Source organism: Arvicola amphibius, chromosome 15, assembly GCF_903992535.2.
Source record: "Arvicola amphibius chromosome 15, mArvAmp1.2, whole genome shotgun sequence".
NCBI lineage: Eukaryota > Metazoa > Chordata > Mammalia > Rodentia > Cricetidae > Arvicola > Arvicola amphibius.
Window position 1 is genome coordinate 4,277,645 of NC_052061.1, and position 17,861 is coordinate 4,295,505.

The 17,861-nt window shown below is 47.6% G+C and overlaps 1 protein-coding gene and 1 pseudogene across 3 annotated transcripts in view; one reads left to right on the forward strand and one right to left on the reverse strand.

Annotated features, from left to right (window-relative positions):
* Window positions 1–69: 69 nt before the first annotated feature.
* Window positions 70–17,861, reverse strand: part of Ccdc113 (coiled-coil domain containing 113) — a 28,047-nt gene continuing 10,255 nt past the window's right edge. The window contains exons 6-9 of one of the 3 annotated variants that reach the window (XM_038312904.1): window positions 16,087–16,242; window positions 11,467–11,574; window positions 1,675–1,830; window positions 70–222 (exon numbers count right to left, since the gene is read on the reverse strand). In XM_038312904.1, coding sequence (XP_038168832.1) covers window positions 136–222; window positions 1,675–1,830; window positions 11,467–11,574; window positions 16,087–16,242 — 507 coding nt within the window. In that variant the 3' untranslated portion in view covers window positions 70–135. Of the gene's footprint in view, window positions 223–1,674; window positions 1,831–6,633; window positions 7,149–11,466; window positions 11,575–16,086; window positions 16,243–17,861 lie in introns of those variants that run through there. The other 2 variants (XM_038312906.1, XM_038312905.1) reach the window with 2 other exon arrangements.
* Window positions 9,890–9,996, forward strand: LOC119802375 (annotated as a pseudogene).

Consider the following 17,861-nt stretch of genomic DNA (forward strand, 5'->3'; position numbering starts at 1 on the left):
GGCTTGGTAGTGACAGGGGAGGGGGGTATAAACACTATTTGGGCACAGGAAACAGTGAGAGAACCCCACTACTGGAAAACACTAGGGTACTTTAATAGGTCACTTCTGGGTCTGCAAGCTATGGGCTGCTCCTGGCTATTTCCCTGGGGGCCGGATTGTCTGTGGCTGCTCATCCGATGTTTTCATTTTATTCCAGGCTTTTCGGTACCCCTTTAAAGACATCTACAAGACAGAAAAGGGGGAGATGGGAGACGGTTACTTGGGAAAACCGGTGTGTGTGTGCCTGTGCTGTAGGCCACCGCCGTCTACAAACTGCTGGCCATGCAGATGACCCTGTGAGGGGCCAAGGTCCCATGGTGCACCCTGCGGGCAGACATCATCATTGAGCAGTGGAGACCCAAAACACCTTTCTAGGGCCGGGGATGTAGCTCAGTTGCTATAGTGCACGCCCAGCATGCTCAAAACCCTGTGTCTAATCCACAGCACCCGCTATACATTGGAGTAGCGATGAACTCAGGAGGTGGGAGAGGGGGATCAAAGTTCAAGGTTATCCTCAGCTACATATTAGGCTGAATTAGGGGAGGAATAGAGGAATAGACTGGGGTACATGGTACACTGTCTCACAGAGAGAGAGAGAGAAAGAGAGAGAGAAAGAGAGAGAGAGAGAGGAGAGAGAGAGGAGAGAGAGAGAGGAGAGAGAGAGAGAGAGAGAGAGAGAGAGAGAGAGAGAGGAGAGAGAGGAGAGAGAGAGAGAGGAGAGAAAGAGAGAGAGAGAAAATAAAAACAAAAAAAGCAGCAGCAAAAAAAAAATCCCAAAAGATTGTTTTAAAGAGTGTATTTTTGCCCAAAGTGAGATGGCGCAGGCCCCTGTTGGAGTCTCTGTTCACTTTCAGGTATGCTGTATGCCAAGTTAGGGACCTCGCGTCCTCCCTGTCACCAGTGACCACACGAGGGAAATGGAACTGGGGTCTAGATGTAGAAAGATCCCAGTTTCCCCAGCAGCTCACATGGGTTTTAAGCTATACCCCGAATGTGCAGACCACCATAAGATCTACATGCACGCCGACTCATAGAGGCCCATAGCAACTATGTAAATGCATGGACTTGTGTTCTGAGAGCCATTAAAAACCCATTATTTTCTCTTTTTTTCTTCTCCTCTCCCCTCTCTCTAAAACAGGACCTCACTCTGTAGTTTTAAGTACATTGTAGAACTATGTACTCACTATGGAGACCTGGCCTCAAACACAGATCTGCCTGCCTCTGCCACCAAGTGTGCGGCTTCTCCTTTGCTTAAAAACTGCCTTCTCCATGTAAGAAAACACAGTTACTAAATACCCACAGTATGGAGGCATTCACAAGGTTCTAGAATTCATCGCGGAAGCAAGCGACTAAACACACTTGGGTAACAAGAATCTCTCTCTCCCAGACCCTAAAGGACATTGTTCTTTAAAATTGTCCCATTAAAAGTGGGAGCTTAGTTGGGGGAGGAATGCACCGTTCACTTTGGCTGAACAGTTGAAACAGCTGCAGAGATTTCTCATGCACACAACACATCCAACATGGCTATAACCTCAGCCCGATAAATCCTGAAGGAAGATGTTTGAGATACTTGGCAGTCCCCTGTCATCAAGGCCAGATCAGTGACTCAATCCTGCCCGAGGACAACAGACTCACCTCTGCGATCTCCACCTTCCTCTCCCACATCTTGATGGTCTTCTCCAGGTCCCCATTCAAGATCTTCTCCTTGACGTACATCATCACCTGGGGAGCCCGGAACTCCGACAGCTGCTTCCGTAACTTATGGTTCAAGGTATGGGCTTTGGCTCTGTCCTGTTGGGAAGGACCCATTAGTCCATGAAGTTCTGGGAGCTTCAGTTTCATTATAGTTCCAAAACTGATAGTGACGGTCACAGAGCGTGGGGCCCTCTCAAGAATCTGGGTTTTTCTAGCAGATGTTTTCATTCAGTTCAGAAACACCAGAGACTACGCTTTTCATCCCTTTCTTTTCCTTCTCTGCTTTGTTTCTCTCCTTTACTAAGGACTATGCTTTCACTTGTTTAGATTTCTAACGGTGTTTTCATGTGTGAGATTATATAGTTATACACACTTTGATGAACTGGGACACCAGTCTCAATTCATTTTCCTGTCTTCTTGTATTGTAAGATATACAGAATAAAACTTTCTATTTTAGCCATTTTAAGCACACAGTTCAGTGGCAGTAAGTACATATATAATCCTAGCACTTGGGAGGTAGACACGGGAGGATTTGGGATTTGAATTCATCCTTGGGTACATACATGTTTGAGGCCAGTACGAAGTACATAATGACCCTCACAACTGGGGGAGGCGAGCTACTCCTTGGTACGTCCAGCGGAGAAGCTATCGTGTCATAGATGGCCTCCTCGCTGAGGAGCCTTTGGGCTCCTTCTGTGTCTGGCACTGGGACCCGGTGAGAAACGCAGAGCTGGGCAACCCCAGCCCCATCTTGTCAGTCTGAGCTCTAACAAGCTCAGGGGATTGGTTTCCAGTTGCCAATTTGAGAAGCACTGTTTTGATTCACTGTGACACAAACTAATAAAAAAAAATACTACTAACATATTTTATGAAGGTGATAATCCAAGATGACTGGTATTGGCGCACGCCTTTAATCCCAGCATTGGGGAAGCAGAGGCAGGTGGATCTCTGTGACTTTGAAGCCGGTCTGGCCTAAAAAATGAGTTCCAAGACAGTCAGCCCTGTTAAACAGATAAATCTTGTCTTGAAAAACAAAACAAAGGACCAAAACAAAAACAAAGAAAAAGGAAGAAAGAAGGTAGTAGTCCAGCCTGATTCCCACAGGCAGGCAGGCGTTGTGGTTGCACCGAAGGCTGTGCCCAGAAGCACAGCACACTTGCTTTCTCGTAAGGTTAATGAGAATACCCAGGATTCTCTCGTCATATCTGTTTCACCTGTAGCCCCCAAACTCAGCAGGGTGAGGCAGAAGAGCATGTAAGAATAGCCTAGGCTACATAGTGAAACTGTCTTGGAAGAGGAGGAGGAGGATAACGAAGCATCAGAATGTATTATGGCTGCAAGGTCATGCTGTGAAGACCAAGGACCACAGTAACCGCAGAACATCCCAGCTGTCCATCAGGGATGCCACTACACGAAAGGCGGTCTACTGTTCCCATTTCTATGTCCATTTATCTACTGGTCGGCGGCCTAAGGGACTGACTTTATTTCGGAGAGAGCATGATGGGAGGAAACAACGGAGATAGCCACGCTAGAGGAGCTGTTCAGTTGGCTTCTGTTGCTGTAACAAACATCATGACTAAAAGCAACGAGGGGAAGAAAAGGGTTTATTTCAGCTTCCAGCTTTCTTCTTCTTTTTTTTCTTTTTCTTTCTTCTTTTTTTTTGTGGTTTTTCAAGTCAGAGTTTCTCTGTGTAGCCTTGGTGCCTGTCCTAGAACTCACTCTGTAGACCAGACGGACCTCAAACTCGGAGACCCACCTGCCTCTGCCTCTTGAGTGCTGGGATTAAAGACATGAGCCACCATCTGATTCATTTTACAGTTTTTGATCTGTAATCCTAGAAAGTCAGGGCAGGAACTTAAGCAGAAACAGCTTACTGAGTTGTTTCTAATCTTCTTTCTTCCTTCATTCCTTTTTTCCTTGCTTTTCCTTCCTTTTTTCTATCTTTCTTTTCTTCTCCCTCCCTCCATGTATTTTTTAGATTTTATTGTTATATGTATATGGGTATGGGTATGTGCATATGCATACAGTATCCTCAGAGGCATTGACTCTCTTGCAACTGAAGTTACAGGCAGTTGTGAGCATCTGGATGTGGATACTGGGAAACAAACTCAGGTCTTCTACAAGAGCAGTGCTTTCTCTTGACCACTGAGATTCCCAGCCTGCTTTCTTATAGTACCCAGGACCACCAGCCCAGGAGTGGCACTGCCTACGGTGAGTTGCAAACTTCTACATCAATAATACATCAAGAAAATGCACCACCGCCTATTGGCACCCATAGGCCAATATGGTAGAGACATTTTCTCAATGGAGGTCCCTTCCAAAATGACTCCAGCTTTGCATTAAGTAGATATAAAACTAGCCAGATTCAATAATACAAGTGGCAACAAACAAAACAGTTGACCAGGCAGATATTTAACAGAACTAGACAAACAAACCAAGAAGAGCCTCCCTGTGTCTAGAGCAAGCCTCAAAAATTGACCATACCTTGCTGGAACGAGGCCTGGCATGAGATTGGATCAGTACGTAAGACAGTATCTCGCAATATTGCTGAAAGCAATAGACGGGGCAGTAACTAACGGGCTAGCAGCTGGGTGGGACACCAGCAGAGGAGGTTTTAGCAGGAAGATGAAAGACCGAGGAGAACTCAGCTGAAACAGCAGCCAAGCAGTCTGCTTGTCAGACTGGCCACGACAAGGCTGTGCCCACTGGCAGCAAAGCAATAGGGGAGGCAGAATCTACTGACTCGGTCCAGGCAAATCACCAAACAACGGCAGCGCCGCGTCGGGAGCTGCTGGAGTACCTAAAACGCACAGTTTTCTGAAAACTATGAGATGGGCAAAGAAACAGGCGAATTCGACCCACACAGAAGGGAAAAAAAGGGAAAGAAAACCAGGCAACATGAACTGTCCCTGGAGGAGTCCAGATGGTGGACTAAATGCACAGTTTCAAAGCGGCGATTCAATTATCCAAAGTGAATCATAGTTAGAGACTTAATGGAGAGCTGGGTGTGGCTATGCAGCCCTTCCAGTCTCAGCACTAAGAGGCTAAAGTGGGGGGGGGGGGGATCAGGAGTTGAAGCCACCCTAGGCTGCAAGATTCTGTCTGCCTCCCCCCCCCAAAAAAAAATCTTTTTTTTAAAAAAAGGTTTATTTACATATTTTATACATATGGATGCTTTGTCTGCATGTACACAAGAAGGAGACACCTGATCTCATCACAGACATGGTTGTGAGTCGCCTTGTGAGTGCTGGGAATTGAACTCAGGACCTCTGGAAGGGCAGTCACTGACCTCGACCACTGAGCCATCTCTCCAGACCCTCAAAAATTCTTTGCAAACAGATTTTAGTCAGTAAAATACGTGGTGAGATTTTGTTTGTGTTTTAACAAATAAAGCTTGCCTGAAGATCAGTGTGGAGCTAGCTACTCTAGTTAGCCACAGAGGCCATGCAGTGGTGATGCACACCTTTAATCCCAGCACTCAGGGGACAGAGGCAGACGGATCTCCGTGAGTTCAAGGGCACCCTGGGCTACAGAAGATTGACTTGGTCTAATAGAGAAACAGAGCCGAGCGGCGGTGGCCCACACCTTTAATCCCAGCACTAGAGGGGTGCAGATAGAAAAGGATATGGCTGAGTGGAGAGAGGAATATATGGCAGGAGGAGACAGGAGTTCCGAATTCAGCCTGAGGTTCCATGGAGATGGCATTCAGTCTGAGGACTTGTAGAGACAGGATGCCCCATTCGGTCTGAGGATTTTCATAGAGGTAAAAACTAGTGGCTGGCTGCTCTGCTTCTCTGATCTTTCAGCTCTCACCCCCTAATATTTGACACCAGGTTTTGACTATTAAGACCAATTACAAATCAAGCTACAAACATAGCATAACATTTAATTAAATAGAGATATTAATAAAAAAGATGACAGCAGCAGCATCACTGCTTTGGTTTTTGGTTTGTTTGTTTGTTTGTTTGTTTTTGAGACAGGGTCTCGCTATATGGCTCTGGCTATCCTGGAGCTTACTATGTTGATCAGGCTGGCCTCAACCTGAGTCGATCCACCGGCCTCTGCCACCATGCCTGGCACATCCTTAGTTTTTGAGTCTGGGGCTAGACCATGGCTCAGTGGCTAAGAGCGCTATACTGACCTCCAGGAGGACCTAACTTAGCTTCTAGCATCTCCATCGGGCAACTCACAACCACCTGTAGCTCCAGCTCCAAGGAGCTCTGCCAGCTCCAGCCTCTGTCGGCACCTGCACTGACTGCAATGCCCACGGGCAGACATACACACATATGCATAATTTAAGAAAAATAAATCTTTAGGAAGCGGGGCACCTGGAGACCTTTGCAATACAACAACGGAAAGGAAACCTTGCATTATTTGGGGGCGGGGGGGAATCAGCAGTAGGTTTAAGCTATTAGAAGAACCAAGCACTGAACTTGAAGATGGATTGGTAAAGGTTATGCAATCTGAAGAGAGGAAGTGAACACAGAAAAACTAAGCGTTTCCAGGAAATGTGGATAACACCGAGTGCGCCATATGTGGTGGTAATGACAGAAGGGGAAGGGGAGAGAGGCACAGAGAGGCTACTCAAAGGTTCCATGGATGGGAATCTCCCAATTTTTATTTTAAAAAAAAACTAAACATTCAGATATTTTAACAGGCTCCAATGAGGGTAAGTGCAAAGAAACCTAACCCAAACACAGCACTTTCATAACATTGATAAGGCAAAGGGAAGAGCTTGAGATGGCAAGAAACAAAAAAAGTCCATCCCGTGCGCAAGCTTGGTTAGATTGACAGCTGACCGCTCATCAGAAACAACAGAGGCCACAAGACAATGGGATACAACATAAGTGTGGGGGAAAGAAAAACTGTCACTGAGTTGTGCGTGTGTGTGTGTGTGTGTGTGTGTGTGTGTACGTGCACGTGTGTGTTCTACGTGTGTTAGTGTGTGTGTGTCCATATTTCCAAGCAGGTGCATATGGAAGCAGAGATCAATATTGGATGTCTTTCTTGCTTACATCCCACCATATTTTTTGAGACAGGTTCTCTCGCTGAACCTGGAGCTTCATCCATTTGATAAACTGGCCAGCCCATGATCTCCAGGGATTTTCTTGTCTTCAGCCGTTGCCCACCAGCACTGAGCTTCCAGATTTGCAGCACTGTGACATAAGGGAGCTGCGCTGGGGATCCAGACGCAAGTCCTCTCGTTTGCACAGTGGGTGCTTTACTGCTCAGCCGTCGCCCCAGCCCTGGGCGCTTGCTTTCTAAAGCCATTATCAGTTAAAAGGGATCAGGACTCCTTGATATATGGAATGAGACTCATCCAAGATGAAGTACACAGCATCTTCTAGAACTAGGATGTCCAAGAGAAGCCCAGTGTGATATGACATTAAGTATAAATATATCTTAGATGGGATCTGCAACAGTCAGAGGGCATCAAGCAAAAACAAAGGAAGTATATGTAAAAACATGAACTTTAGTCAATAATAATGAAACAATACTGTTCGTAATTGTAACGAACATGCTGATACTAAATGTTAAAATAGGAGAAAACGAATATGGGGTATAAAAGATAATATTGTAATTTTCCCAAAATTTATTTTTTGTTATTGTTTTGTTTTGAGATAGGGTCTCTCTATGTCACCCTGACTGTCTTGGAACTGTCTATGTAGACCAGGCTGGCCTCTGACTCATGGAGATCCGCCTGTCTCTGCTTCCTGAGTGCTGGGATTAAAGCCGTGCACCACTATGCCTAGCATGGGGCTATTTTTTAAATGAAGGAGTAATAAAAAAGATTCCTATGTCAAGGAAAATCCCAAGAAAGCTAGCATGTCTGCCTTATACTAACTACTAAAGGAAATTGCTCAGACTGAGAACAGTGACAGCAGAGGACTGGAAGGCCTCATTAAAACAAACAACCCTGTGAGCCAATAGCAGTAGTCCCAGGTCTCTTAACTAATTAAAACGCAAGCAAGCATATAGGAGACACATATGTAATTGTGTTTGGAGTCTATGCCCTATAAAAGGAAGATGTAATACATTTGAACAGTGGCAGTGCAGAGGACACAGGATGGAAAGAATGCCGTGTTGAGCGAGAAGTAATTTCAGAGGGCAACTCAGATCCACAGAGAGGGACCAGGAGACCATAAGTGGTCAGATGTGGTTAGTAGCAGAAGTTTTGCCATTGCCATCAAACCTTATCTCTTTTCTATCAGCTCTGGAATCCTCCCCTCATACCATTTAAACAATGATCTCCAAACTTAGATGTCAGAATCAGGCTCTATAACTTGAAAAAAGTAGGGGCAGATCTTCACCATGCCTGGCTAGATCTCAGCGCCTTCAACCTCACAACACACTGTAAAAGAAAACATGGATTGGACTTCACAAAAAAATGTAAAGTCTTGTGCTATAAACAACACCACTAAGAAGTTGAAAAGAACAGTGAGAGCCCATTACCCATGGGTGGTGTAGCAGAAGCCGGAGGCCTCAGACCAGACCGATGGCTCAGCAGTGCATGCAAGATGAACAGACTAAAGGGTGAACTGTGGCTCACAGCACGGCGTGACAGCTTCCACAGTGAGGTTCTGCCTTTTGTTTTTGTTTTTGTTTTTGTTTTTGTTTTTATTTTTGTTTTGGTTCTTTGCTTTGTTTGGTTTTTCGTTTTTCTTTTAATTTTTGCTTTGTTTTAGGGGGGAGGTTGCAAGGGCAGAGGGCAGATGCAAGGGAACGAATGGGGAGATAAGACGGATCAGATGTACGCTGTGAAGTCCACAAAGAGTCAATAAAAGGGTTTTTTGTTGTTTTTTTTTTTTTAAAGACTGAGAGAAGCCGGGCGGTGGTGGCGCACGCCTTTAATCCCAGCACTCGGGAGGCAGAGGCAGGCGGATCTCTGTGAGTTCGAGACCAGCCAGGTCTACAAGAGCTAGTTCCAGGACAGGCTCCAAAGCCACAGAGAAACCCTGTCTTGAAAAACCAAAAAAAAAAAAAAAAAAGAAAAAAAGAAAAAAGACTGAGAGAAGCCTTCAGAGATAGTTCAGTGGTGAAGAGCACTGGCTACTCTTCCAAAGGACCTAGGTTCAGTTCCCAGCACCCACATGGTGGCTCACAACCATCTGTAACTCTAGTTCAGAGGGACCCCACTCTGTCTTCTAGTTGCTCTGGGCACCAGGCAGGTACCTGGTACATATACATATATGCAGACAAAAATCTCACATGCATAGAATAAAAATAATGAAATTGAAATCAATACCACAGAATAGCATATGTGATAAGAGACTGAATCTAGGATACACCGAGAATTCTTACAACTCAATTTTTAAAGAAAACTCAATTAAAAATGAAGCAAAGGACAAGACAGCACATTTCTCCAAAATAACAGGCAAGTGGCCACAGCAGGAAAAGGGGCTCTGTGTCATTAGTTATCAGAGAGCTTCAAATAAAATCCACAATAAGGCACACGACTTCAACCAACTTGGAGGGCCATTAATAGAAAGAGTGATGTGTTGGCCAGAACATATAGAAGCCCAGTGTGATGACGAGGATGTATAGAGGGCCAATGTGGTGGTGAGGACGTATACAAGGCCACTGTGATGTTGAGAACGTATAGAAGGACCAGTGTGATGACGAGGATGTATAGAAGGGCCAGTGTGGTGACTTAGTGGGCAAATGGGTTTTCCATGCAAGTCTGAAGACTTGAATCCGATCCTTGGAAGCCACTTAGGAAACCCAGATATAAAGTATAGAAAATAAGGGTTAGTGGAATGCTCAACCACAGATGGAACCTCCACATCCCTCCACACCCAAGGCTCAGGGACCGCCGTGGAAGAGGGGAGGAAAGATTGAGGAGTCAGAGGTTAGGAAGGCCAGGACAGAACAAGGACTGCTGGAAACGCTAGGGCACCGCACGCATGAATTCCCAGGACCTGTGGTTGCCTGCACAAAGCCTACAGAAAGTGAAGCAGTCATTGCTCTAGCCTGGAGGCAGGGGCTCCTGAGCCTCCAACCCTAACGAGAAGCTGTTTATAGCTGATGGCTTCTGGGGAAGTGAGAAGCGGTGTTGCTCCTGGTAGGTTCCCACACTCCAGTGGATGAGCCCATACCTAGGAGCATGTTGGTCAGCACAAACTGGACTCAGTGTGCTATTAAAAACAAAAAGAGATTGTTATATGATAGGAGTGAAGGTTAGCACTCCCACCGACAACGATGGAAGAGGCCATCATGCATACGGTTAAGGCACTGTCACCTACTTCGTGGCATCGAGAGGGAGGGGCAGGGGCAACGGTGTCACATCCCTTTAATCCCAGAACTCAGGAGGCAGAGAGAGGCAAGTGGATCTCTGAGTTCGAGTTCAGCCTGTTCTACAGAGTGAGTTCCAGGACAGGCGGTACTGCACGGAGAAACCCTGTGTCAAAAAATCAAAACACAAAAACAAGCTAACAAAGGAATAAGGCATGATAGTAACACATCTTAAAACCTAGAAGTCGGGACACAGAGGCAGGCACATCTGTGAATTTGAGGCCAGCTGGTCTACATAAGAAATTCCAGGCCAACCAGGGCTACACAGTGAGACCCTGTTTCAAAAAAAAAAAAAAAAAAAAAAAAAAAAGTTAACAAAGGGCCACGCGACGGTTTTACTAAGAATGGCCCCATAGGCTCATGTATTAGAATACCTGGTCTCCGGTTGGTGAAACTGTTTGGAAAAGATTAGGAGGTGTGGCCTTATTGGAGGAGATGTGTCACTGGGGGCAGGCTTTGAGGCTTCAAAAGACTCACACCATTCCCAGGGTCGGTCTGTCTCTGCCTCTGTCTCTCTGTCTCTGTCTCTGTCTCTCTGTCTGTCTGTCTCTCTCTCTCTGTCTGTCTGTCTCTCTCTGTGTGTGTGTGTGTCTCTGTCTCTCTGTCTGTCTCTCCCTCTCCCTCTTCTTCTCCCTCTCCCCCCTCCCCCTCCCCCCTCTGTGTCTCTGTCTCTCTCTGTCTCTCTGTCTCTCTCTCTCTCTCTCTCTCTCTCTCTCTCTCTCTCTCTCTCTCTCTCTGTGTGTGTGTGTGTGTGTGTGTGTCTCCAAGTTTTGGATGGAGATTGTAGACTCTCAGCTGTTCCTGCTGCTGAGCCTTTGTTCCGCCATCACAGATTTCAACTCTCTGAAATCATAAGCCCTAAGTTAAATGTTTTCTTTTGTAAGATGCCTTGGTCGTGGTGCTTTATCACAGCAAAAGAAAAGAAGCTAAGACAGGCTGTGGGCGTAACCCTTGTGTAACACGTGTAAAGCCCTGGGTTCCATCCCCAGCACTGAAAAACAGAAGTTAACGAGAAAAGTAAACTGGACTAAATCACGAATGCCAGGACTCCAAAGAGAGGACTTTCTGTTTCAATGGCAATCTAATCCAGTCTCCTAGCAATGGAGTTATAGACAGTTGTGAGCTGCCATGTGGGTGCTGGGAACCGAACCTGGATCCTCTGGAAGAGCAGTCAATGCTCTTAACCCCTGAGTCATCTCTCCAGCCCCCACCTTATGTATTTTATAAGGCCATGTGCTGTGGACTGTTTTCCTTGTGAGCAGACCCTGGAACCTCACCCAGCGGTAACCATAACATCACTGAGCTATAAATCCAGTGACTGCTATCATGGCTCAGAGCTGTTTTGATTTTTGTGGTCTGGATTAACCAAGGATGGAAGGACAGTGACCTTTGTGGACAGAAGAAGGCAAACATCAGAAACAGCAAGCTGTGCCCTCCTACCTCCTCTGCCTGTATGGTTTCTTTTTCAATTTTTCCAAGCAGCTCGTTTCTCTGCAAGATCTCCTTGTCCAGACTGTTGTATATCTCCATTGCCCGATGAAGCTTGTTCTGAAACACACCAGAATGGCAGGCAATAAGAGGAGCTCTTGGAGATGGGAGCAAAGCAAGGCCATCATTCCGTCTACATAGATTCCTATCAGCTGGGGACCACCCTTCCCAAACGTGTCCAGATCTGGTGTCTCGGAGCCGGCTGGAGAGAGGGAGAGGACCTTGGGGTCCTGGCATCTGCTGGAGATGCAGAGTGATCCAACAACAGGACTCAGCTCTGCCCCACTGGTTCCAAAGAAAACCTTTAAGCAGCCAAACCTCTTACACTGATATGGTCTCCCTGCTGGGTCGTAAGGGGACATCCTGGTAGGGAGCAGAGCATTGTGTCTGACAGGTACAGATCACTCAGCAGCTGCCGTCCGTGACTACCTCATGAGGGTGCAGAGAGAGGAACCCCCACAAGAGGTGGGTCCAAACCCTCTTAAAACTAAAAGAGCCAGGATTTGAATGGATGTGATATGATTCCTCAGCCTCTGCCTAAAGGAGCTGGGCCTGCTGGTGTCAGAGAATTCTCTAGTCACTGCCTCATGGATGCCCATGACATTATTTGCCCTTCAGTCCCCCACCCCCAGGCTCCTGATTGTTTAGATTGACCTCTTCTGGAACCTTCTTCCTGAGCCTTCTCCCTCCTATCCTACCGGGAAGTCTCCGAAAGCTCTCCCTGAGCCCTACCCTGCTGGGAAGTCTCCAAAAATGCTGGAATGTGCTGTTCCTAGATGAGGAGTAGGCACACCCCAAGAACCGACCCACCCGGCCCCAGGCACTGGTGAGTTAGTGAAACATAGGCCTTGCCTCCGGGAAGCTCATTCACAACCAATGCCAAGGGAGGTAGGGAGGCCGAAAATCACGGCAAGAAGAATTCCAAGACTGCAGCTGTGCCACTGGGCATACAGTAGACTGTGCCAACCGACATACAGTAAGACGTGTTGGGGCGGGGGGTGTCCCGCAACAGCAATGAGGACAGATAGTTGACAGATCAAACCACACTTAGCTCTGTGAAGAAGGAAGAGAGGGCAAGGAAAATGTCAGGGGAAGGAGGGTCCCAAAGGAGCTGGGAGAGGAGATCATATTGTTGGATGGGTGGGGGAGGGAACGGGCTGTGCTCTGCTGGGCCGGGGGATGCCAGTCACATAAGTGACACTCAATGGCAATGTCTGCCACTTGAGGGCACGACAGAAAAGACAGGCCCAGCTTTCCAGGGTAGCAAAACACTTCAGATTCTGAAACCAACAACCACTCCTTCTCTCTGTTTACCCAGGGGCGTAGTCTGGGCACAATGCAGTGTGCCCTCTCTGCCCATGGGCCCACCAGACTGAAATCTAGGAACTGGCCAGGTCTTTGGCTTGTGTCTGGGTCTCGAGGACCTCTCTGAAGCCCAGTGGTTGTTGGTTATTTCCTTGAAGTCACAGCACTGGTTTTCCCTGGCTATCAGTAGTTCATTCAATCCTAGAGGCCACTGAGATTCCTTCCATATAGCCTCTTCTATCTTCAAAGCAGTGATGGACAAATTCCGGCTCCCAAACTTCACTCATGCTTCACATCTGGGACTTCTTTTTGCAAAGAAAAATCTGCTTTCGGTGGCTCCTGAGATGAACTAGGTCTCCTGGACACCTCACCTTGGTGTCCCCTGGGCCACATAGGGGCATCACAGAAATGACGTCATGCCCTAAGCCATCCGTTCCCGGTCTGGGTTTGCATTACAAGGGGCGTGCTCCTGTGCAACGGGAACTTCTTAGAATTCTGTCCTCCTCGGGGCACCAGGGCACTTAAGTCAGTCAAGGGTGATTCACAGCAGCGGACCCACCGGCCAGGCCTGAGGGCATGGAGTCAGAGAAAACACCGGCACCGTTCACACTCTGGCTCACTTAGGAAAGTCACGGAAAATGGCGTGTCTGCCTATATGGTATCAGAGCTCTGTCCTGAGCGACTGGTCCTGCACCTGGCACACATGGGCACTGTTACTTTTGCCAACAATGGGGAGTTAATCCGAATGTTTTCAACAAGGTCTCATGCTTGGTTGCTTGAGACGTGTGCCAAATGGCTCCTCCTTTCACCCTCCCATGACCACCAAAACCACATCCAAACTGCTGCCCGTCAGCACTGTTCACTGGGCACCTGCTCTGGGCAGGCTTGTTTTCTATTGCTGGGCACACTGCACAGACCACACAAAACTCATCCAGAGGTGAGATGTGGACCTAGACCAGATGACACATCGTCACCATGCAGTCCCAGTGGAGTCAGACTCCCCAAGTGACCATTGTTCTGCCTCCATTTCCCCTACAAGAGCTGAGAACCGGGATATGGGAGAAGTCAGCAGAAGCGAGGTAGCTTTTCCCACCTTTGCTCACACCTTCTCATGCGACAGGCTCACAGGCAGCACTCTGACTGGCCCGCTGTGCCGCGGCTCCCATTGGCCAGCAGTCTACATTGTGACTTTAGACCCAGCCCATGGAGCCCAGGTTCTGCAACCTGACAGCTTCGCCATGGAAACTGCAGCTCCACTGCCCAAATCCCACAAGCTGAGGCAGGCCCCGTGCCACTGTCTCCATGGGATAAGGTCAAGGCCCAGGATGAGCAGCCATCAGAATTCACCCGGACTGGTCTCAGCTTGATGTAATTGTTCAGAGGGCACAAGCTAAATGTGGACAGTCCCCACATGAGCGTCAGGAAGCTGGCTCAGTTACCCTGCATACTCTGTGCAGGATGAAGGAGGTCGAGCAGGACCCACGCTGGCCTGGTGGGCCCCCTGGTTCTTATTTATGACTTGATGCTTAAGAAAACTCAGCACCTTTGCTTTAGGTTTTCTTGTTGTTGTTTTGTTTTGTTTTGTTTTTGTTTTTCGAGACAGGGTTTCTCTGCAGCTTTAGAGCCTATCCTGGAGCTAGCTCTTTTTTTTTTTTTTTTTTTTTTTTTTTTTTTTTTTTTTTTTTGGTTTTTCGAGACAGGGTTTCTCTGCAGCTTTTTTAGAGCCTGTCCTGGAACTAGCTCTTGTAGACCAGACTGGCCTCGAACTCACAGAGATCTGCCTGCCTCTGCCTCCCGAGTGCTGAGATTAAAGGCATGCGCCACCACCGCCCCGGCTTTGCTTTAGGTTTTTGTGATTTGTAAAGAAAAATGTTGAGCAAACGTAAATCTGTCTAATACATTCAAATTCACTTTGCTTTTCCTTTTGGTGGAGGATGCTTGGGAGGTTTTGTTTGTTTGGAGGCCAGGTCTCCCAATGTTGCCCAGGCTGCCCTCCCTACCCCACCCACATGTTACCATGCCTGGCAATAGTCAGGAATTTGAACAGATTCAAATTGCTAATCACATTGTCGTGGGCCAAATGAAGCTCACGTGCGAGCTACCTAGGCTACAGCCGCCACTGTCCTGGGCAAGGCCAACAGCCAGGAAACCCTTTCCGTGAAGGACCAGGTAGTATCTGTTCAGCTTCGCAGAGCCAGAGGCAACATTTCGCACACTCTATAGTTCCTTCTGCCAACAAGAGGAAAGCCCGCGGAGTCCTACACGCGTTTTACTGGTGACATAAAAGCGTAACTGCGTGTGATACTTTTGCGTAGGGCCGGTGAGGTGGCTCTGCAGGGGGACCTGGTTGCCACCGTGCCTGACAAACTGGGTTTGATCCCTGCAATCCACATGGTAGACAAGAGCTGACTCTTGTCTGCTGTCCTCTGATCTCCACATGTATGCCACGGCATACTTGCCTGCAAACACACATGTGCACACTGAAAATAATAGGATGTGACACATATGTATTATTTTTATATATGTGGATATATAACGATCACATCGTTTTACACACGCACATAGATACATGGACTTTCTAGAAGACAGCTCAGTTCTGAGCTGGTTTGACAGTATTCTCCATCATTCAGTGCTCTCCTGTGAAAGCCATTCTTAGCTCGCAGGACGGGGATGAGACGTACCTCGCTCATCTCGCTGGCCACTCGCAATACTCCATCACTCACTGGGTGACCAGATGGCTTGGTCTGTGGGGGATAGGCCCTATTCATACCCACAGTCCCTGCTTAATTATTAATAGTGCCTCTTCTCTCTCCCCAAAGTGTTGCGTTCAGACCATGAATAATTTAGTAGTTTTCTGATTTATGGCTGAGACTGTTTTAAGGGAAGTGCAGACTGCATCCCTCAATTAAACGGGGCCTGCATGTCGTTCATTTTCAAACACAGCACATAAAAATCGCCCAGGGAATTCAAAACAAAGCCAAATCCATGGCCCTCACCCCCTAATTCAATCAGTCAGGGTGGGACCAGAGCATAGACACATGTTTTCAAAAGGAAAAGGCACCCAGGTGGGACTAGCGGACAGTTAGGACTGTGAGAGCATTCTGGGGATTTTATGAGACCCGGCGCTGCCAAATCAAGAGAAGTCAGGGGACAACAGGAAACGCCTGTAGTCTGGGCAGACCGCTTGTGTGCTCAGGGACCTCCCTGTGGTGGGGCAGGTGGATGGAGGAAGCCTGGCAGGGTGCCTGGCCCTGGGGTGGGCCTTACTTTGTAGATGTTGAGGACCTGCAGGGTGTTCCCGGAGGCCAGCTTCAGCTGGATCAGCTCCTGATTCCTTGCTTCAATCGTCTCTAAAAACTGAGCATTCTCGATTTTCAGCTGCTGAAAGTCGACGTCGTGCAGGGCCTCGCCCACTTCCTCCTTCTGGAATTCCCAAAGAACAGAGGCAAGGTCAGGTGTGATCTTTAATTTAAGCTCCTGACCTGCAATCTGGTGGGATTTCAGAGACCTGCCACCGTTTGCCAAAAACATCCTGGGCATTGGCATGGCAGTAGGCACCAGGGCTGATTATTAAGTTAACACAATGCCTCCAGACTCAAGGGACCTACATATCACAGAAAAGCTAAAGATGGCGATGTAACAGTTTAGTACCAAAGGGAAGGACACAGCACACAGGCGCCCTGGGGCCAGGCCTAGGAGACTTTGACAATGCTATGAAGGCAAACTAAAAAGCAGGTCATTTGGAAGTGATTTTTAATCTGGGCTTGGTGTCATAACCCTACAATCTCAGCACTTGGGAAGCTGAGGAAGAGTGAAGCCATAGTAAGTTTATGTGGCAAGACTTTGTCTCAAAAGCAAATAAATAAATTCAACTTCTAAACCTGGAAACCCACAAATGGTTGCCCATAACTTTCCCTTGTTTGACTGAACATTTTTGTAGGCGTGTATATGGGGTCCCTCTCTAAACTGTGCTCCCACTTTCTGTTCAGGCCCATGCCCTCTTTTTTTGTGGGGTCAGTTTCCTTAAATCCAGATACCATTCACCCAGCAATACTGCATAGCCTGTTTTCTGCACCCAGAGCAAACCCACTCCCCACTGAGCCTCTGACAGCACAATTCTAGGCCCTTAGACCTCTGTTCCCTTTCTACAGAGCTGTGTTCGCCCCACCCTGGCAAGGCATTACGCTCCATTAGCCTGAACACTTAGGGATAGGGCTCACATCTCTGTCCTCTCTGTGCAGCAATGGCATACAGGTTAAAGGTCATCCATATACTCTTCCTCCAAGTTTCTCATCATCGTGCCTGAACCCGAAGCCCTGGAGACCAGGAGCTCACTACCTGCAGGCAGCCCCTGGACAGCGATCTTTCTTCTAGCCCTCACTGGCTCCACCTTTCCACCACAGCCCTAAGCACAGATAGCCAGTCTCCCTTCTCTTGCCATGGCCAAACTTGGCTTCTTTCAACTGTGGAGTTCACGTTGGCAGTGCTGCCCCAGACAAGGGCAGAGCAGAGCCAGTCCCTCCTTGCTCTGGTTCGTGTTTCTAGGACAGCCTGTGCCCCTGCTGATAGTCACAGAGTCTTCCTCTAAGCCTGTGCCTGCACAGATATTTTGGGAGTCTTGCATTTCTCCTTAGTCACATTAGGGCTGCTCCAGTCTGTCGAGGTCTTTCTGGATCCTGAGTCAACTAAGTAATAGTTGCCTGACATGAACACTGTCCTGCCCAGTCCCAAGCCACTGCCCATGGCTACCTCTGAGGCATATGTCATCAGTGCCCATATTTGATATAATGATAAAAACACTGGGTAATGAAAGGATGAAGTCACGGACCATGTTCCAGAACCTGTGCACCACAGTAGCCCTCCTGTCCTTTAACTGGGAGATCTTGACGTCATCTGTTGAAACACTTACCCTGCTCAGTGAAAAGATGCCCACCCAGCCACATCCCTCAAAAAGCCACATGTGCCATTTCTCTACAGAAAGCCTCGAATTTGCCTGCCCACTAGCTATATTGGTTTCTTCTGGTTGCTGCCACAAATTGCTG